At 40.4% G+C, this 22,117-nt stretch overlaps 1 protein-coding gene across 1 annotated transcript; it reads right to left on the bottom strand.

The window, feature by feature from the left end:
• Positions 1 to 1,017: 1,017 nt before the first annotated feature.
• On the bottom strand, positions 1,018 to 22,083 carry abcd2 (ATP-binding cassette, sub-family D (ALD), member 2). The gene is made up of 10 exons (XM_066687201.1): positions 21,142 to 22,083; positions 20,290 to 20,470; positions 16,089 to 16,210; positions 13,098 to 13,266; positions 12,617 to 12,711; positions 11,890 to 12,035; positions 8,715 to 8,860; positions 8,341 to 8,425; positions 8,123 to 8,248; positions 1,018 to 7,384 (listed from the first exon to the last, which is right to left on the bottom strand). Exons 1-10 carry the CDS (start codon positions 22,078 to 22,080, stop codon positions 7,174 to 7,176), a joined length of 2,220 nt encoding a protein of 739 aa, XP_066543298.1. The 5' UTR covers positions 22,081 to 22,083; the 3' UTR covers positions 1,018 to 7,173.
• Between the last annotated feature and the right edge of the window lie 34 nt (positions 22,084 to 22,117).

Raw genomic sequence — 22,117 nt, 5'->3', positions numbered from 1 at the left:
AAAACAGCAGCAGGCAGGTGTAACAATCAGCAGGCAGGATGGCGCCCCCTTGTGGTGTCCATACAAAGCTGGTTGTGACAGACTGCAAAAGGCTCAGGAAACACAAGAGCCAGTTCTAAATTCATCATGTTGTATTTACTAATCAAGCTGTTGTCATGTTTTTATTTTTAGAAGAAATAAGAGAGAGAGAGAGAGAGAGAGAGACATCATTACAGGAATTTGTAGCTATTTATTGTGTAAATGAGTGAAAGAGGGAGAGCTGAAGAGGTCAAGAATATATCCATACATTGATTGAGAAACTTGAATTTGGTACATAAAGAAAGTGGAAGGCATTATGCTGGGTAGACTTACTGCATCACCACCGTATCCTGGAGTGAAAATAACTCTTCTCTTCAGACCCTTTTCACCAACAGATGGCACCACCACTTGCGATTTCAAAGAATTAAACCAGACAGTCGAGGTACCAACTCCAGCCATCGAACACCGAGATGAGGGTTAGCCGTGCTGTGACGTGATGCTCAGATGGGAAGTATTAGCACAGCTTTTTAAAGGTTCAAATGTTACTTTTCTTACTGCTCATCACAGATGCCGACACTCTTTCAAATCTAGAGTAATAATGCAAAACCAATCTCAGCATGTATTTTGCATTAAGCTTTCTTTTTCTAAATTAATACAATGAGAAAAATGTTTTCTGTCAGATCTATGTGCACATTTTAATATTAATACTCAATATACAGTTTCAGTGTACAGAAACACTGTTGTTGTGTAAAAGTCCCTCTTGAAAAGATGATAAAATACTCCTATAATAGAGAGTGACAATGTTTTACTGAGGGTTTCACCACTTACATGGCATTAATTGTAAATAAAACATTTGATATAATCTTCAGTTTAACCAAAAATAAGTGTTAGAAACAAAATGTTTATCATTAAACATAAATAAAAATACCCAATGGATAATTTCCTCAGCGTATTGGTATTACTTTTCTCATGCATAATGAAGAAAGCTCAGAGAAAGCCTTGAAGTGCACATGGTTTATTTCTTCAAGAGTACAAATTAGTCATCCGAATGACTGAAAAACTTTTAAGAACATTCCCATTATGGCACAAAATTTAAAAGACAGTTATTGTTATTGCCACCTCCATACTATACAATTTGAAGGCTTTCAGAATATATTAATTTAAAATGAACTCAGAGGAAGACATGCTCATTAGCTATGATTTGCCGTTATAATACAGTGGTTGACAGGTACATATTCTGGGGAAGAAGGAGAGAGACGGGGTGGGGATTTTAACTTGCACAAACAGCATCTCATAAGCCAAGTCTCAGACGTAACATCTGACGTATTCATTCAGAAAGCCTCGTGCTCCCCTTCTGGGCAAAATACACCTTTGTTTGTAAAGGGAGTCAGTCTTTAAGTATCTACATTGTTATTTTCCACCCAAAGCACATTTGTTAGGAGAGGTCTACACGCACATGTGGAATAAAACCCTTGCAGTGTGAAGGCACGGCAGAACTGTCCCCTAGACATCGCAAACCCTAGCCAGTGTCTGATATCTCAGAAGTGGATCTGCTGGTCTTATGCGACACAGGACAGCACACAAGAGACGTCCACAGTTCGGACGAGGAGCTTAGATTGACCACTGCCTGCTTGTACTTCGCAACCTATTGTGCCATCCTAGTTCACACTCTGGTACGAACGTCAGGACTGTGTGAAAGCCCAGTGGAACTCAGATGGGCTTTGTTCAATCTGTTTTTATAACGTCAAAGATTTAGATCGAAGGAAGTGGTGCACAAAAAGGTGAGAACAAGCCACTCAGAAGCCTTTTGTTCTTCTTGTCCCCTAATAATAATGCTTTGTGGCAAAAACAATGACTGGAGGTCTATCTCAGAACTGCAAGGTGTTACATCATTTAATGACATGTAATGACGAGTAAAAAAAAAAAACTGAACAAAAAAACATCACCACAAAACTTGAATATCAAATTCTAAATTTAAGCAGAAAATCAACTTATATTGTCACAAAACAAACCTAACTGTGTTAACAGTACTTCAATGAATTGCACGTTTTAACAACAAAGGGAGTATTTGTCAATTGAATTAATATTTGTCTCACTATAAATAACAATTTCTCAATAGTCTAAACCATTAAAATCGATAAGCACATTGAAACAAAAAGAATCGAACAAATAAAGGTATATATAAAGCATTTTTATTTCCTTTCAAAATAACAAATGAAAACAATGTAACACTTAAGCAGTTGTTCAAATTGGGTCAGAAAAGTCTATTTTTTTTAATCATCTACAAATTAAAACTTGCCCTTTGTGATATAAACAATGGATTAAGTCTATGTAAGGCTCTAAAATAGGCATTTCCAAAACAAAGGGCTTCGTTCACAGAGAGAAACATTGTAGTTATTGACACTTTCATCGTGAGCTGCCTTATGCACTCTTGGAAAATATGCACCCGGCGGCAGTGACAATAACTGGAACGAAAGGTACGCAAATTAATATAAAAACGTACTGGGGCCGAACAGTCGCCCAGGTCATGCAATAGCATTTCTGAATCTCTTGAATTCGCAAACCATTCATTTTTATTTGACATTCATATATTGGGTTTCGGTGCCATTCTGCTGCGAATCAGCCTGAACGAGAGAATTAGGACAATTTACAAAATCAGAGAGTTTACAAAGATTATTTAACCACAGACTGCAACTGTAATGCACATGCATTGATTATTCTATCCCCTGGGCAGAGACAGGAAAGGTACGCTTCATATGGGTTGAAATTCAGAAAGTGCGGTCAAAGCTATATAGCTGTTACCCTGAAATTGAGGACAGTGGGATATATATTGCAGTGCGGGACGTATCCTTTCATCCACCCACAGTCAGTCATTGTAGGGGAAGCGCACACTGTATCAGTCCAACAAGGAGAGAGAGGTGGAGGAACTGCAAGAAGACTCATCCCACTCACAAGTACTCGATATCCTCGCTGCGCACGATTGATTGAGGAGATTCATAGACTGCTTTGGATTTCGCAGGCAGGTCTGCTGAAACGGCAGTCGGATTTGAGGAGAGAGAAAGGAGGATGGGAGGAAGCGAGGCAGAAAAAAAAAAAACAATAATACCTACGAGCAGTAAAAGCAGCTATCGTAAAGCAGGTTCGCTTCCATTAAAAACATATTTACTGCAAAGAACAATTGAAATCGAACAGATTAAAATACTGCTTTTCAAATGAATATTAAAAACATCAAGTTTAGAATTAAAAAAAAAAAAAAAAAAAAACTGAAACACCTGTTTTTTTTTTGGTGTATGTTTCCCCCTCCCCCCCAGATATAGATACTCCACTTGTAAATTAGACAACTTACAGAACACATTGCCAAAATGTAAAATTCACAGTATAAGAGTCCGAGACAGGCAGCGTTTCACCAACATGTAATAAAAACTTCTACAGAGGTTTCAAAGGCTTCGATGGATGTTTACTAAACACAAGGATGCGTTCGGCTCAAAACAAAGGGTTTTATTCTCTATACCAATGTTCACAATCACTGTTCAGTCACCTGAGATTATTTTGTGTGAGAAGGTTGATTGTATGGCAGGAGTCCGGGCCCTGTCTCGAAGACATCGTATCTCACAATGACATCAGCACTGTGAATTCGTTCCCAGTTTGTCTGCAGGGAAACTAAAATAGCCAAAACTGATCATGTCAAACGTTTATACTCTAATTATACTTTATTACGCTCTTCAGCTGGGCATTGAATAGGTAGATTTCTAAGACGGAGGACTTGACACCTTGATTTCCTTTTTCTATATACGTGGAAGAGGTTGTCTTGCATTTAAAGAGTACAGACTGACGGCTGAGAAGAGGGAGTGATTTAATATCTGCTATCAACGCTATTCTATGGTTTGTGAAATAACCGTGCCATAATCATTTTGCTTCCTTCTTGTACATTCAAGGCACAGCTGAAGACCTAGATCGCACACACTGACAAAGACTTGATTGCTGAAATATCTATGCTGATGTGTTGCTGATATAACATTTTTTTCTAAAAGGTTTTTCTTCTTGCCAAGCTAGACTACATTGTGTTTTGAAGGAGCGCCAGCTTTTTCCTCTTTGTTTGCTGCAGAGGCCCCCCAGACAGCTGAACTCCAGAAACATCATTTCAGTGAGTTCCTAGGATGCCAGTGGCCTATATTTACTGAAATATAGCAGCCCGGCAGATGTGAGGATTGTGTATTCGTATTGAATCTGCAGTTGAGCAGAAACATTCCTCAATTCTTCACACACATTTATATATAAATGGTTGGAGATTCATTCTCTAGAAACATTAGGATCCTGAGGAAAATTGTGGTCCCTCTAGGATAGTTTTTTTCTGGACACAATTGAGATAACTATCACAGATAATAGCGTTAAAAAAATGTAAACATCGAGATGAATTTGCGGTGAGGGTTTACTAACTTCCACACTTTTTACATTTACGACCACGACTTGGAAAAACCATGTACAGATTATTCATCGGTATGGTTTGTACTAAGCTAATTGTGGACACAGACTGAGTAAGTATGGGCACAAATGAAAACAATATTCCCGTGAATTAGTAAACTAATAACCGGTCACAAATGGAACGGCCTACAGTCTGTAAATTCATCTCAAGCTATATATTTGTTAACTGTGTTATCAATTAGGCTCTGTACTCATTTAACAAAATGCCATTGCTTACTTTATTCGGTATGAGTTTATTAAAATGTGTAACTGCAGTTTTAATAAATAAAAGCAGGATGTAACATTAACGTTTACAGAAATTAAACAAGTAATCCATCTATGAAAACATAATACTTTCCAAATTGTGTCGATAATGATTATCTGCTGTTGTTGTGCTTTTTTGTACTTAAAGAAAACAAGCTTTACGATTCCCTTCCAACGTTACCAACGTCTCCCTGGTCGAACTTGCTAAAAACCCGGCTTAATACTTTTCTATTCCCACCAATATCAGGTGGGATTTTGTCTTTCAGTCATTCAATGATTTTCCACCGTGCTTCTCACAAGACCTCTTTAAAAGTCATAACAGACGAATGTTTTAAAAACGCTTAAAAAAATCCGACTGCTCCCCAGCTGCCTTGTTTTAACTCTGTACCTGAATGGCTATAACCATATGTTCCCCAGATTCAAAAGTAGACAGACGGCCCCGCAGGTGTGTCTCGACAAGAGACAACACGTAAAGCCGCTGCCTGATTAATAAAATATGTTGACCCTTCTTCACATACTTTATACATTATTTGAATTGTGTACATTTCGGTCACAATTTCCTTTACACATGGTCGTAATTATTCCTTTTGTGAAAATAGAAATATTCTTATTGTGTTGTTATTCGAGAGACTTCTCAATGTTCACGATGGCAATGGAATCAGGCACGCATATTATTATTATATTTCTTATCAGACGCCCTTATCCAGGACAACTTACAATCGTTACACTACATCACATTATTTTATACAGCTGGGTATCTTGCTCGATCACCCTGTTTCACTCAAGGGTACAACAGCAGTGTCCCTCACCTGGGACTCTACCCACAATCCTCTGCTTCAGAATCCAGAGCCCTGAGCGCGACTCCACACTGCTGCACTTCAGGGAAAGAGGAAAGCTCTTGTATGTACCCAAGCTTTATACTTTACAATGTGAGAAATTGCTTCTACTTTTGATTTCTTTTTGCAAGATGAGAAACTTATCTACTTCAGGATAATATCATCCACTGGAGGCTGACTGGAGAACAGAGAGCGGTCGGACCGAGTTAGATTTCAGCCTCGGGGCTCTGGTTTCGGCTGGCTCAGAGGAAACTGAATAAGCCCCTTCATACCTCTTCCTGAAAATTTGTATACACTAGCCTTTATACAAATAGGACTGTGTCCCGTTATCCACGATCTTAGTAAAATTAGAATTTTACATAACTGAAATAATCAGTGAGCTTCAAATAATAAAGACACACACACACACCTATATTGATCCATTGATGGATGTACATGTACATACTACATCATATATATATATATATATACACACACACACACACTTTGACAAACAATAAAAAAGTGTAACAAGCAATTAAATAAATCATATACTCTATTATAATTACAGTCTAATATTCTACACCTTATATACAGCTGTATGAGATTGATTTTAACCATTAAAAGTATTTCAATGTCAGTTTGACACGGTGTAGCCTTATTCAGTCAAATCTGCAGATGAATATTTGCTGCTATAAAACATTTACATAATGCATGGGTTTAATTTGTATGTCGTTAATTGATCTGTAGCCTTTCCAGCTATTTAGTGGTAGGAGAATGATCAAATAAATAATTTATATATTAATGAAAACATCTGTAGCCGTAAGTAATCGTATGAATGGAATACTAAAACCGAATTGATCATGATTTTACAGCAAAGAATAATGTAAAGTAAGTGAATGAGGGCCATTATATTTTTGCATATAAACACATTGTTTCAGACACATATTCTTTCAACTCAGATATAAACCTTTGCTACAAACTGACAGAAAAAAAATAAAAATGAAAAAAATGAAAAGCAGGAAGAGTTTCTGCGCAACACACTGAGTATGTATATTTGCCTTCCTTAAAAAAACACAAGTAAAAATATGTACAACTGGCTTCACAGAGCTCGACTGGCACTAGTTTTGTACTAGTCTACCTAAATTAACTTGGGATTACGGGTCCAAGACTTGAGCTGGTCTGGATCTGTGAAACCAGAGCTTGTAGTTCTTCTAAACAAGAACACTGGCTCAAAAATTTGAATTTGTTAAAAGTATTTGAAGGGAATTATAAAAAAAAAACAAAAAAAAACATTTTAGAATACAGCCTTATTAGCTGCAGTAAAGTGCTAAATATATTTAAGTTGTTGTTACCACAGTTTGGTAAAAACAACAAAAACAAAAATATGAAATAAATTATGCAGTCTTGTAGTGGTTTCAGACACCTATCCTTAAATTAAGTTCATCCTGCACGTATTCTAACTGCAAGGTGGTGAAATTTGCAAGGAAAAAAACAAAACAAAAAAAGTAATGCAATTCACGTCGATCCATCAAACGAACACTAAAAACTGTAAAAATATACCGTATCAACAGTTGTTCAGCGTCGCCTCCCGCTCTCCCCTGGGGGTCTAACTCTACTCCCCGCTTTCAGTGGTTTTGAGAACCGAGTCGTCCCCCAGGATCTTGCACAGCTCGTTCAGTCTCTGTTGCATCTTGGGAATCCCTGCCAGCTGCGACTCCAGCCTCTGCTTCTCCTCGGTGAGAGAGAGCCGCGTGGCCGTGTCCAGCTGTTCAAAACGCCAGCCCCCCTCGCCGTCGAACTGCAGGAGGTGCGTGTGGTACTTCCTGCGATAGACCGGAGAGGTTCAGCACCGCGGAGGAGAGCGACTGGTCACACACTGGGAGGCGGACTGTGCCCTACCCGACAATCGCAAACTACCAACTTGTGCCTTATCTCGCTCTGATTTATTAACAGTGGAAAGTTGTGACACTAAATTAAACTGCAGGTGTATACTTTGCTTTTTTGTGGGTTGGTCAACATTTTGATTTGGTCCAGCCCTACATCAAACTTTTTTTCTTCTGTGAGACAGTTCTCTGGTTTTGTACACTTTAATTGTCACGATTAACTCTCAAGTTGAGAAATTGATTAAGCAAACATGTATGTGAAGCACAAGGACAAGGACTGAATGAACATGCAATATAAAAATGCAGTCTTGAATAATTCACACTCTTCCTTGGCGATTTTTTTTACACAGTTAAACATTTCGTTTGATAAATGTTCTTCCCTAAAGTATTTATGAATGATATCCTTGCAGAGTTTGCTGAGAATTCTGGGAATTTTGTTAATTGACTGAACCAAATTAAGCCAGAGGATGCATAAACATTGGACTGAAATATACCCTTTACACACACTAAACTTGTTTTGAGGGAATCAAGTACAAAGCAAGCTATATCTAAGAAGAGAAATTGCAAAGCGGGAGAGTTGGTTTCACATTCACATTTCACATTAATCCAAATAAGCAAAATAGATTTGAATCACAGCTATAGGAAGCATGTCTGTGATTGGTCTGTCCAGACACTCACCAGAGAGACGGCCTGTGTGTGATTGACAGCAGGGAGATCCCAGAATCCTTTGCAGCTTGGAATATCTTGCCCTCCACATCAATACTGACGGCACTCGTGCACTCGTCCAGTAATGCATATTTGGGCCTGGAAGAGAAAGAATAAACCGTATGCAGAACACGGTCTTCGACACTGGCATTGAACTACGTTTTCTGGTCAAAGGGAAAGTTGATTCTTACTTGTGGTAAAACATGCGCGCCATTCCCATCCTTTGTTTTTCTCCACCGGACAGAACATCCTTCCAGTCCATAACTGCATCCCAGCCTTCAAATGTGAGAAAAGCACAGTGCATAAACATGATCATCGCATCACCACTTCGGGGAATACAAAGGCTAAATGAAAAAATATATATAAAAAAACAACACGGCAATAAAAATAAAATCAACTGCAATTTTAATGGGCAGAAAGGGAAGTGAAGGATTACACATTCATGTACAGTGTATAGCAAACAAACATCTGAGATCTCCAGAACAGGTATTGTAGGCGTTTTCATTGGACCCAAAAGCAACATGTTTTCCAGATAACTGGCACAATAGTATGAGCAGACACGTACCCCCTTCTCTTGTGACTATTTGGTTCAAGTTGACAATATCCAGAATTATCTCAAGGTCCAGGTCTCTATAGCCTTTCTCGTGCATGTCCTCCACCGAGTCCGGGTAGATGACTTGGTCCCGCAGAGTCCCGATGGACATATAGGGTCTGAACAAGAGGAAATGAGCAACACAAGGTTATTTTCATGCCTGCATTGTCTGAATGAAGAAAATGCACTGCCGATCTATACAGTGAGGGAAAAAAGTATTTGATCCCCTGCTGATTTTGTACGTTTGCCCACTGACAAAGAAATGATCAGTCTATAATTTTAATGGTAGGTGTATTTTAACAGTGAGAGACAAAATAACAAAAAAAAACAAAAAAAAAAAAACGCATTTCATAAAAGTTATAAATTGATTTGCATGTTAATGAGGGAAATAAGTATTTGACCCCTTCGACTTAGTACTTGGTGGCAAAACCCCTGTTGGCAATCACAGAGGTCAGACGTTTCTTGTAGTTGGCCACCAGGTTTGCACACATCTCAGGAGGGATTTTGTCCCACTCCTCTTTGCAGATCCTCTCCAAGTCATTAAGATTTCGAGGCTGACGTTTGGCAACTCAAACCTTCAGCTCCCTCCACAGATTTTCTATGGGATTAAGGTCTGGAGACTGGCTAGGCCACTCCAGGACCTTAATGTGCTTCTTCTTGAGCCACTCCTTTGGTGCCTTGGCTGTGTGTTTTGGGTCATTGTCATGCTGGAATACCCATCCACGACCCATTTTCAATGCCCTGGCTCAGGGAAGGAGGTTCTCACCCAAGATTTGACGGTACATGGCCCCGTCCATCGTCCCTTTGATGCGGTGCAGTTGTCCTGTCCCCTTAGCAGAAAAACACCCCCAAAGCATAATGTTTCCACCTCCATGTTTGACGGTGGGGATGGTGTTCTTGGGGTCATTCCTCCTCCTCCAAACACGGTGAGTTGAGTTGATGCCAAAGAGCTCGATTTTGGTCTCATCTGACCACAATACTTTCACCCAGTTCTCCTCTGAATCATTCAGATGTTCATTGGCAAACTTCAGACGGGCCTGTACATGTGCTTTCTTGAGCAGGGGACCTTGCAGGTGCTGCAGTATTTCAGTCCTTCACAGCGTAGCGTGTTACCATTTGGTTTCTTGGTGACTATGGTCCCAGCTGCCTTGAGATCATTAACAAGATCCTCCCGTGTAGTTCTGGGCTGATTCCTCACCGTTCTCATGATCATTGAAACTCCACGAGGTGAGATCTTGCATGGAGCCCCAGACCGAGGGAGATTGACAGTTATTTTGTGTTTCTTCCATTTGCGAATAATCGCACCAACTGTTGTCACCTTCTCACCAAGCTGCTTGGCGATGGTCTTGTAGCCCATTCCAGCCTTGTGTAGGCCTACAAATCTTGTCCCTGACATCCTTGGACAGCTCTTTGGTCTTGGCCATGGTGGAGAGTTTGGAATCTGATTGATTGATTGCTTCTGTGGACAGGTGCCTTTTATACAGGTAACGAGCTGAGATTAGGAGCACTCCCTTTAAGAGAGTCTCAGCTCGTTACCTGTATAAAAGACACCTGGGAGCCAGAAGTCTTGCTGATTGATAGGGGATCAAATACTTATTCAAATCAATTTATAACTTTTTTGAAATGCGTTTTTCTGGATTTTTTTGTTGTTATTCTGTCTCTCACTGTTAAAATACACCTGCCATTAAAATTATAGACTGATCATTTCATTGTCAGTGGGCAAATGTACAAAATCAGCAGGGGATCAAATACTTTTTTCCCCTCACTGTACATCTATGTAGGATGTTCATTTGTCACGGGATAAATCGCACGAACATGTACTGGGAAATCATTCAAGATCGGAGAGGCGAAAGGAAACAATTTGGTGCAAAGTCAAACAAGGGGTTTTTAAGTGCCAGTCTGCGTCTCCTTGTCAGCATCCTGTTGGCACAGCCATCCACTCATATCAAATATTTATTCCATACATCTAACATTTATAATTCGTTACTGCATTACCACCTGTAGTAGCCTTTAAATATTTTACTGGGTAGCTCAGGTTTCTCCAAATATTCATCACCCGGGCAGAATCGCGTAGAATTACCGCCTACAGTATTACAGCTGTGGCAGTCAGTCGTCCCCCCGGCTGGGATTGTGTGCTGAGGGACAGAAACGGGCAACTCAGCACTAATATGAGATTTATTTCCACTCGAATGACAAAGCACTTTGCGGTGTCAAGTCGGGTCAAAGGTCACTGTGTCGATCCTCTACAGTAATTAATTAAACCGAATAAATGATCACTAAATCATCCCCATGACGTAAACAACTCCTTTGAAACAGCAGGACTAGATCAGAACTGACACGAGTCATAAGCCTCGGATGACAACAAACAACGTCACTAGAATTACGTCAATTAAAATAAATCTCAGATCCTGCAAAATCTGACACAGAAATAGAGAGAGGTGAAATCAGACAAAGGTTGAGCAGCCTTTGTGTCGCACTTGGTGGCCGATCACAGCAGGTCAGTGCGCTGTTCTGCCAGCATTTAAAATCGAAAGAGAGGACAAATAATCTTAGCTGTATGTGCATTAAAACCGATGCATGGACAGCTTTTCTCTTAGTGGATTAGAGAATAAAAGTCAACAAGAACATTTCCATCACAGGGGAGAAAACTGCATGAGAAGAAATTGTAGGTTAAGGAAAAAAACTGGCAGTGATATCAAATAACATCTCTGCAGAGACCAGAGCCGGAAAAAAACAAGACAAAACAAATGCATGCCCACGCTTTCTTAGGACTACAATTTGGTAAACCATACCTTCGAATTAGAAACGACATTAATAATCCGTGCACACAAATAACCAAATCATTATTAGAACATGAAAACGGTGTGTTAATAAACTACACACATGAATCCAAGCCACATTTCTGGATACTATACACATTTTATGATACATTTCTGATGTGTAGTAGTACAGATAAAATGTTGTTATCTGCTGTAAGTGATTATACCTTCTAAAGACAGCCTACACACCGTTATGTAAATTTGTGTGCGTTTTTTCTACCCTGGAGTTTGAACACTTTTAATCTTATCTGGCAGAAGCAATGCTGATGCTTGCAGTGATACTTTCAGGGCATTGCGAAAGACGGTCTTTGGCAGAAGCCGTGGCGTACCTCTGAGGGATGTAGAACATGTGCTGGGGGGAGGGTTTGTACAGGACCCCCCCATAGACAGGCCACAGCCCACTCAGGATCCGGAACAGGGAGCTCTTCCCACAGCCGTTGGGGCCTGTGATTAGCAGATGCATCCCTTCTTCGACCTAAACCCAAACGAGTGCCAAGGGAAAAGAGAAAGCAAGAAACACCAGACACAGAAAATATTAAAACAAACAAACTAAAATAACATCAGGGCACAGCAACAAAGTCTTTGGGTTTTTAATTGACACAAAGGGAGGAAAATATATTCCTTGTTTAGTGGAAATCAAATCGAACCGCTAAATCTATTTATTGGAAATGATCCAACAGACTTTAGGGATTATCGGTGGAGATAAAGTCCGATGGAAAGGATGCAGAGTGACACCGCAATTGACATTTTGGCTACAAACCAAAACTATGGTAGGAGAGACGAGCAAGTGCTTTTCTGATAAAAAAAAAAATATATATGATGTCCTCCAGACTACGGGCCTGAATCCTGCCCAAGGCCAAGCTTACATAGATGGCTGTGTTTGCATCTTTACTGCAGACTGTTATGGGCGACAATTATCCTGTGTGTCTAGGAAGTTTATTTTCCCATTCCATTAGACCATTACATGTTTCCTATTTTTTTTTTTTTCTCATACTTTACCTCAAAAGATCTGTGAATAAAACATTCATGTTTGACATTTGGGTCTGATTTTCATACCTTGAAATTTAAACTGGAGACCACATCATCGCCGTTGGGAGTGATGATCGGGACATTTTCACACACGATGCCTTTGTCCACATCAATTACTTTTCCTGGGAAAACGTACGGTGAAAGCAGATTGTGAAAAGTCTTGTAAAATGCAGGATTACAGTTGCTACAATAATTCCTCAATGCAGGTAATCAAGAGTTATTTTACAGGTAAAATACATGTTTTTGATCATGTGTGCACTGCAAGCATGCACTTATAGGTGGGATAAAGATTTCCTGCAAAACATGTAGAAAATTGGGTGAAAAATCAGCAAACCTATTCTATATCTGCTACATACCTATCATCCTGACCAAATTAATATAATGTTAGTGTGATATAATATTGAAATACTCGATACTGTAGTGTTTCAACATGTGGTAAACAAAATTGTACATCTCAGCAAAAATGAAGCCACTGCGTATTGTGTTGAAAATGTAAAAATTAAAGTACCTTTAATTTCATGGGGACCATCAATGTGCACGTCAGGCAAGGCAACACCTTTGTCGTCCGTCGTGGTTGTCTGAGTAACAGTGGAGCGCTTGTATACCCCTTTCTGTACTTCACCAAAGACCAGAAACATGTTGTGCACTCGGGCAGTGTAGCCCGCCAGCTCGGTGACCTGCCACATTGAATAAATGGTCGTTAGGGCTTAATTGCAACACTCTAGTCTGGGCTGTAACAATCGCTGTCTGTGCAGTCCTGGGTTTAACATCAGCCAACAAAAACGTGTCTTGTCCAAGACCCTTCTGCATGTGAAACAGAAAAACTGCATAAAAAGACAAAGGTTTTGTTAGATTATGGTTTGGAAAAGTAATGGTACACTTTTCTGCAACATACTGATTTGGTAAAACAGCTATGTAGTACAAAGGGTGGATCATGCTGGTTTTCTAAATTCCTCTTTTTGTAAACCATGTGCACAACAAACCACAATTTTCACAATTTGCAGAAGGAAAGGATCTTGTCAGAATTAAATTAAATAGAAGCTTTAATTCTGTTTTAAACAATATTTCATGATCATGAATGATGTGATAAGACAGCAGTCATGTTATATTCTGTGGGTAAGGGCTGTGTCATCATGCATTTCCTATTTGGACTCAGTACATAAACTAGTGTGTGCATTTTAAAACATTCTCACTAAGGAAACTCTCAGGCTCTTTTTTGCAAAAAAGGAATTACTGTACTAGTTAGGCGATTTGCATGCAGTGGGAAAAAAGCAGAACAAAGCACCTCTGAGGGGAGAATGAGAAGGTTCACTTCCACTTGATCACATGAATTTTTAAGCTGGGAAACCATCTGAATGTTAAACAGATGGTGGATTATGCCCAGCCAGACTAAGCTACCCTGTTTCACGGTCTTCCCGAGTCCACAAATGTAACTTGAAGAAAAGGTTATCAATCCAAGTCTACTTCCACTAGTGACTTCTGCTGCAAGGCTCAAAAGACATTTGGTGGGAAGAAAAAGCTTGACAAAACTACACTTTACAATTTAACTAACAAATATCCAGCCAGTATGTCTTGTCCCCGAGAACAGAGGGCATAATCAACAATGGTGGCTGACAGTGAGTCATAACTTCTCAAACGCTGGAAGCCAAAAATGAAACATTAAAGACAATGCTTGACCTATACTAGCACCCTGGACACCCGGCACAGTGCTGTAATCTCGGTTTTAGCCAGATCACATGCTGCCCAGATCTCTTATGCTACAGCCTGGACAGATTAGTAAACTGCTGTAAGATTTATAATAAACAATGTAGGCATTATATCCTGTTATGGACTATACACAGATAAGGACTTAATGCATTTTTCTTTTCTTCTTAAGATGCTTTCATACACAAACAATAACAATAAAATATACCAGGTATTAATTTATGTATTTATGCTACCCGAAAGATTGATGGCTGGTAGACTATGTGAAAGTCAAAAGAGTACCAAACCTCCTGGGAAGATCTGTACCAAAAAATTATAGTTTCCTACAGAAACAGCATCCCTTCACTGCATAAAATCATGAAAATAAAGCCATACACTTGTCAGGACTCCAAAACTAAAAAAAAAGCTATTTATTCATGACATGTCATTGATATATTGGCACAAAATGCCTTCACCAGGTCACTTCTGTGCCAAAGGTTAGATACTTGAATAAATAACTTTTTTGTTATTTTTGGAGTTTAAACTTGTGTAGCCTTCTACTTGTTATTTTTAATTTCAACTTTTTCAAGTTGACCTTCACCTCTTCCTGCTGCTTTTGATGTTCAGCAAATTTTGAACGGCAGACACAATTGATATCTGACACCCTTACGCTTTTGGACAGGAATTGTAACACTTTTGCTCTAATGCACAACTTGCTCCACTTCATAAACTCTCCAATAAAAGTCCAACTAAAATTAAAAAATATATATATTTTTCAGCAATTTATCTTTTATCTCTCCAACAAACCTGGGGCAAATTTCACTCAAGGGCAACGTGATTTGAAAATCGCCTTATAAGTACTGTGCAGCTACAGCAGATGTCAGCAGAAATGCAGCCATATGTTTGGGCAACCGGTCAACAAACGAGGAGCAGCCCTGCCATGAGCATTTGAGGCCACCCCACCAGTTAAGCTGCTTACAGCTGCTGCGATGAAGTTTGTGTGTGAGGATTGGCCGAGCCGTCCGTCCAAATTGTATGAATGGAGAGGACTACCTCTTTTTTCACCTCAGAGCTCAGATGGTCTACACATCACACTCTGTGCTCACTGCCCTGCAAGACTGTGATTCTTAAAGCCATCATTGTACCACGGCACTAAATGCCCTCTCGGGCCCGTAAAAGAAAACACATCCCCGTGAGCACAGACAAAAGACCTACAATATAATACGAAAAACAACTACCGATCCATTCGACCTCCAGATGCCAAGCAAACAACTCAAACATGATCTTAAGCTAGGGGCCAGTACTGAGAAGCCCGATAACAACAGCCATAGGAAGACAAAGCTCAGCACTTATCTCCACTTGAAAGGAATTTTGTCTCTGCAATTTGAAGGGGAAAAACACAGCATAGAGGGAATGGCTCTGTGACCTTGTGTGGAGAGTTCGGCATATATATCATATCACCACCACAGGCATAGTATGTAACCCTGAAACTACGGGGCCTACTGCGGTTCATACTTTAAATATGTATGTGATTGTGGATTTGTACAGTCTTTCAGTGCTCAGTTCACAACACGATTATCATGTGCAGCTGCTTTTCTCAAAGTATCTCTCTTTGTGACTCAAAATGAACAGAATCCCCCCAAAAAACTAAATATACAGAGGCCGATACGATTTATAGACCCAGCTTCCAAGCCAAAATATGATTCTCTCAACAAGAAACAGTACTGACAGCCCATATGGTGGCAGTAATGAAACATCTAATCAAAAATGAAAACTGCCTGGAATACAAAAATATGAGAGAGACTATTTGACGCACCTCTTTGTAGGAAGACATGATTCTCTCGATGGCGTCGGCTCCGGAGGCCAGCAGGTTGCGTGCCGTCGTAAAGGCCTCCGTCCTTTCGCTCACCAAGACCTGCGTTTGGCCATCTTCTAGCTCTGAAAGAAAGATCACAGGCATATTGATTTAACTGCATTGGTTTCAAATGTGGTACAAATTAGGCAGGAATAACTTCATAAGCTACTTAATTTGGTACGCATATGACACAAATCTGATATTAGTCCCATGTAGGATACAATTTGACTTTGAAACCATGTTAAACAAAATAAGTCAAATAATAAAAGTGACTCTGTTCAGATTCATATATCAGTCTACTTTCTTTGCCCAGAAGGTACATTGATACAACTTTTGCGAATATTAAACCATTAGCCGACTGACAATTGTATTTAAATTAGTTGTATTATGGTGAAATTAAAAAAGAAGCTATTACTTTGAGAAGAAAAAACACAATCACTTAAATTATGATTGCAATAAAGTAAATTAAAGTACTATATTAGTATATTAAAAATCACAAAATGTAGGCCAGGGATATTTGACCCTGGTATTGGAGATTGTCAGTGCACTTTTAAAGGGATTAGGGTTAATACACTTCCTAATCACTGATTTCTAGTAATTTGAGACACTTTAGTTACTGATTAATGAAGAAAGTCACTGTTCAGCTATGGGACATCTGGAGTGTGAAAGCTGGGGATGGGGGGGGGGGGCGTTTTAAATCTCTATAATTTACCAAAACCCACGGCACAAAATGGTTTTATGCATTTCACAGTGTTATTCCTTGATAGTAATTACAGTTTCAGTAGATAACATGTGTCACTGTGTCCATGTACACATATGGGGATATGCATTCTATGTGTTTATTAATTTTGTGTAGATTATTTTTACAAGATACCCCCATAAAGGACAGCGCAGTACCCGCCTCCTCTTCCAGAATTGTATCAAACCAATTCGCACAAACATTTTCCACTGCAATATCAAGATTTGTTCAAACTGAAATTAAAACATTTGCTTCAGTAGGTACCCAAACCGAACCATAGCAAACCATGACTTTGGTACAATTTATTTGTTTATATGTTAACAGAAGTAGTTGTTTATATTTTACACTATTTCTGCACTACAAATAACAGGGAAATAAATGTGCGAAGTGAAAGTGGTGTATGTGAAAATACAGACAGAAAATATACATGAATCAGGAGAGCAATACCTTGTCAAAAAATGCAGTACCCATTTTATAGTAAACTGTAAATGTTTTAGAGATCCCGATCAGCAAGCAACAGAGCTCTCTCTAATGTTAAAGTGACACATGGATTGTTTCATTTTTTGGGGGAAAAGCATGAATTTAAATTCCTTGTCTGAATGTGTGTGTATGTATGTGTGTGTGTGTGTGTGTGTGTGTATTTAATATCAACTTGGTGCATTTGATTGATATAGGAATACAGTTTGAATGCCAAATCAGTCCTCTTCTACAGAAGCTTATGCTTCCAATATGCGTTCTTGTAGCGATGATGACTTTGAGCCTGAATTTAATATTCCTGAACAAAGGTTGAGAGAGAGGGAAGGAGGGGAGACATTGTTCTGTGAAATGATGATGTCAGACAACTGAGAAAACATCTGGAAAGCATTTGTGGGAAAAAAATTAATAAAGTTTCTGAATGAAATTTACGTCAGGGATTCGATCTCTGCTTTTACTGCGAACAACCTCAGTCCTCGGATAAGGAGATGGAAACAAAGGGCCGCAGGTAGAGATACACTGCTATCAGCCTCCATACTTTTTGCTGGAGCCAGACCCTTAATATTTTCCAGAACATGTATTTGGCCTGTATTTCATCCTCCCCTTATTTCAGGCACCAGACCAAACATCTCCATGAAACGGTGGCAAAGGTCTGGAAGCACAAACAGCTCACATTGATAGATGGTATCAAGGCCAAATGCAAACCAGTGATTTTTGGGGGTGATGTCATGGACATCAAGAGTCATGGACGTTCAGCAGTTTTATATTTCTATTTCTTTTTTCTCCAGGTCTGTAAAATAAAAAGAATGCGACATTATTGACAAAGCGATTTCCTTATTTTACCGACAGGCAGTTCTCAGAGGGAACTGGGAGGACCAAAACAGGGGCTGACAAATATTTTCAGTGGGCACATCCCTGTATCTGCCCAGGTCACCGACAGGCATCGCCCAATTGAATCGTTTAGAGGAAACATGCCTGTTAAAACATTAGCACACATAGTGTAAGGTAGTGTGTTTATGCAGTTGTCAAATGTTCTTAATATTTAACTTGGAATATGTCATGACTTCTTTTTTTTTTTCTGATTGTTTCAGTGATTGGAAAAGCTCTGGACAAGATGACCTCCAGATCAGCGTGTCAGCGAATAAAACCATGGGAAAAAACATCGTTAATCACTGAAATGCCATTATGGATAAATGACACGGGATCTACTACAAAAACTGTGTGCATTCACTTGAGGACACCCAAAATGAAACACTGCTTAACTTAATCTACGCATCTCTCAATAAGCAGTTTTGTACATGTACAGCGATGAGATTGGGTTATTGTACATTTTTAAGGAAATTTACAAATATTATTATTACTGGGTAAGATCAGCACTACAGCACCAGTGAATGTAATGACTCGAGCTGCCAAAGGGAAGACAAAACAGGTGCTTCTGCAGTTTTTCCGCTGTGTTTCCACTATCCAGGAAGTTATGATGAGACACATCCTGAAACCCTGAAAGAGCACAGCCTACATTCAGGCTTTTGGACATCATCGGATGAACTGGAACTGGAACTGGAAATATACTACATCTTACTTATACACTACTGCACCACATAAAGTGACATAAAACCATCATTTTAGGATCTGCGCTAGAAACCCTTTAACTGACAGCAATGAAATGTTCCCAGGACAATTTAAGGGCGACCCAGAAAACACGCCGGATTGGCAATGTCTGTGACTGGGTTTGGGAACCCCCGCTGTATGAGCTACAAGAGATCTCGACTGTAACAAAAGAAACCCATGAGAAAGCCGTGAGCGTCGGCCTTTGTGCGTGTCACCACCACGTCTAACGCCTTGTTTCCAACAGACAAAGGGAACAGCCAGATGAAAATAACCCGCCATATATTCTTTCATTAACCACAGAAGAGTAATACAATAAAATGGGGGTGAGCAGGCCTGGTCCAGGAGTATTCGAGTTCTGTTCTTTGTTTTCCCTGAGCCATTTAATATATTATGTTAATCAAAATAGGCCTCACTGGTCACAATCACCATTTGTTCAAGGCATTTAGCAATTGATTCTTGAGCAATCTCACTGAAACCTGCAGGATTATGACACTGCAAGACCAGGGCTGCCCATCACTGTAATAGGAGAGAGGCCTAGTATTTCTGAGTGAGGCTTCCTGTTTGACAGATTTGAGGACAGGAAGACGGGCAGAACACCGACTGCCAGACTGCCCGGGAGGAAAAATAGTCCTTTAAAGGAAAATATGTTCAGGGTGGCATTTTCAGCTCTGACCCAGGGAAACACAAGGCATAAAGATCTTCCAATCAATTTCTCCAAAGGTCACAGCTGTTGCAAACCCTTACTTAATTACCGAACTGAGCAGTCCTCGGTGGAACCATTCATCGTGATGAACTGCTGTTGATCAGATCAGATAAGGTTTTAAATCAGGGGACATAAACTCCTGTCCTCGAGGGAAGAGGGAGATTAATATGTTTGATTAGTCTCATTTGGGAGTCAATTGACTGAACTGAATTTATTTAAACTGGACAAATCGTCACATTTTTTGTAAGACCTGAAACACAAGGAAATCTTAACTAAAAACCTGAGGGGAAAAAGCAACATGCTCCCAATCTGGCAAATGATTGCTACATTAAAATAACGAAGAGAAAGGATGGTACACACACCAGTAGCCTCAGTTGTCCTACATAAATCGAGTTATTAAACACTGATCAGTAGCTTTGTAGGAACTAGACTGAATTTGAATCAGCGTTACAAACCACATACCAGTATGTCAACGTGTGGATGAAAAGAAACCAAACGATTAAGTTAAAACCATACTACTACTGAAGATGATGATGATGATGATGATAATAAAAGAAAGGTACTTCTAAAATTACAGTCCAAACTCATGCCCTAAGAATCCAACTAAAACCATCATAATATAAGAAGTAGGGCTTTACCGTTGTCAGCAAAACCAGTTGCTGTGATGATGGGCACGGCCACCATGACCAGGCCGCTGGCGCTCCACACGTACTTCATGAGGAACTGCTCCACCATGACATACCAGAGGCGCTTGTACAGGATCAGGTTCATCTGCTCCGCCAGGGCCTTGTAGCACTTGCGCAGCTGTTTCATCTCTACCTGTTGCGAAGGAAGAAGACCGGTGGTCCTTTACACGGCACTCACTGTATACTTTACTTAGGAACGTCTTTCTGCTCGGTTTCTGTAAAGCTTTATCATCATACACTGATTGCAGCCCAAAACCAACAGCACCCATCTTCTGATGCACTTACTGTTCTAACTCTGCGCCCCCCATGCTGTTGATGATGTGTGTATTTTTAGCACATCTATCATTATAAGGTAACTTCTCCAGTCTTCCCCACCCTCTTACACATACCAGAGACATTACTCTATTATGTTTGGACTTGTTAGATCATTTGTCCTGGTATTTATGATTGTGCTTTGTTGTGATTGCATTCACAAGTCACCCCGGAATAAGGGAGTCTGCTAATCAATAATAACAATAATAATATGCATTAAAAAAAAATGTATATAATGTAGACTTTGTAGCGTTTTCTACTATTTAGCAAAGACTGAAAGGTTACAATGTAGACAATGCATTAAACCTCTTTACCTTCATTCCATTCCCTGTCACATTGTTTCAGTGGAGAATAGTGTAGTGATTGCTATTTCTATGGCTGAGAATGTGTGTGTGTGTGTGTGTGTGTGTGTGTGTGTGTGTGTGTGTGTGTGTGTGTGTGTGTGTGTGTAAAATGATATATTCTCATTAAATTAGTATTTATTGTACTTACCTTGTGCCCCCTGTAGAAGGCGATTTCCTCGGCGTTGGCGATGATGCGGGAGTGCACATAGCGCAGGTAGCCCTTCCTGTGCGCCTCCTCCGACACCAGCTTCCCAAATCTGGGCGAGCAGGCTCTGAGGACCTTGGCCGTGAGGTACACCACCAACCCGGCCAGCAAGGTGGGCCCGGAGGCGTTGGCTCCCCTCGATCTAGCGGTCTGGATGAGGGTGTAGGAGGTGAGCATCACGTCCAGGATGGGCTTGGTGAGGTTGGAGTACAAGTGTGCCACCGACTGCGAGAACATCATGATGTCCTCGGTGAGGGACTGGTCCGGGTTGGCCAGCCTCCCGTCCATGTTGCTCACCCTGTAGTAGGTCTGGTCCGTGAAGTAGGTCTTGTAGGCATGGTCCACCAGCCGGGTGCGGAAGGCCAGGGCCAGCTTGCACTCCAGAAAGCGGATGGCGCTATTGACAAAGGTGGCCGGGATGGCGATGAGGAGCCATTTCATCAGTTTGATGACGAAGCTCCTGGGCTGCTTCTCCACGATGGTCTTGACGATCTTGCCGTCCAGCCCGGCCACGTAAATAGACAGAAATGTCCTGGAGATCAACGCGACGGAGTGCAAGCAGAGCAAGCCCAGCTCTTTGGTAATCAGCTTGGGGAAGAGGATCTTGACCAGTTCCAAAATCTGGTGGAAGAAAGCAGCGTTCACTTCGGGGGACTTCTTTGGGGGGACTTCCGTGGCTGGGAGCAAGATCAGTCCGTTTTCCTCTCCCGATTTGACGGGCACTGTCGTTTTCTTGTGCTCGCCCCTCTTGCCGATCTGCTTGCAAACGATGGGGTACAAGGTTTTCACCCCATAGGCAGCGGCCACCAGAAAGGCGGCTCGCTTCACTGCAGCGGACTGATGCCATTTCACTTTAGATGCTGCATGCAATATATTAGACATGTTTTGAACAAATGGCGATGTGTGCGAGATGCTAATC

Source organism: Amia ocellicauda, chromosome 15 (genome assembly GCF_036373705.1).
Source record: "Amia ocellicauda isolate fAmiCal2 chromosome 15, fAmiCal2.hap1, whole genome shotgun sequence".
Taxonomy (NCBI): domain Eukaryota; kingdom Metazoa; phylum Chordata; class Actinopteri; order Amiiformes; family Amiidae; genus Amia; species Amia ocellicauda.
Note: the sequence above shows the minus strand (reverse complement) of the source record. Positions and strands in the feature narration are given on the sequence as shown.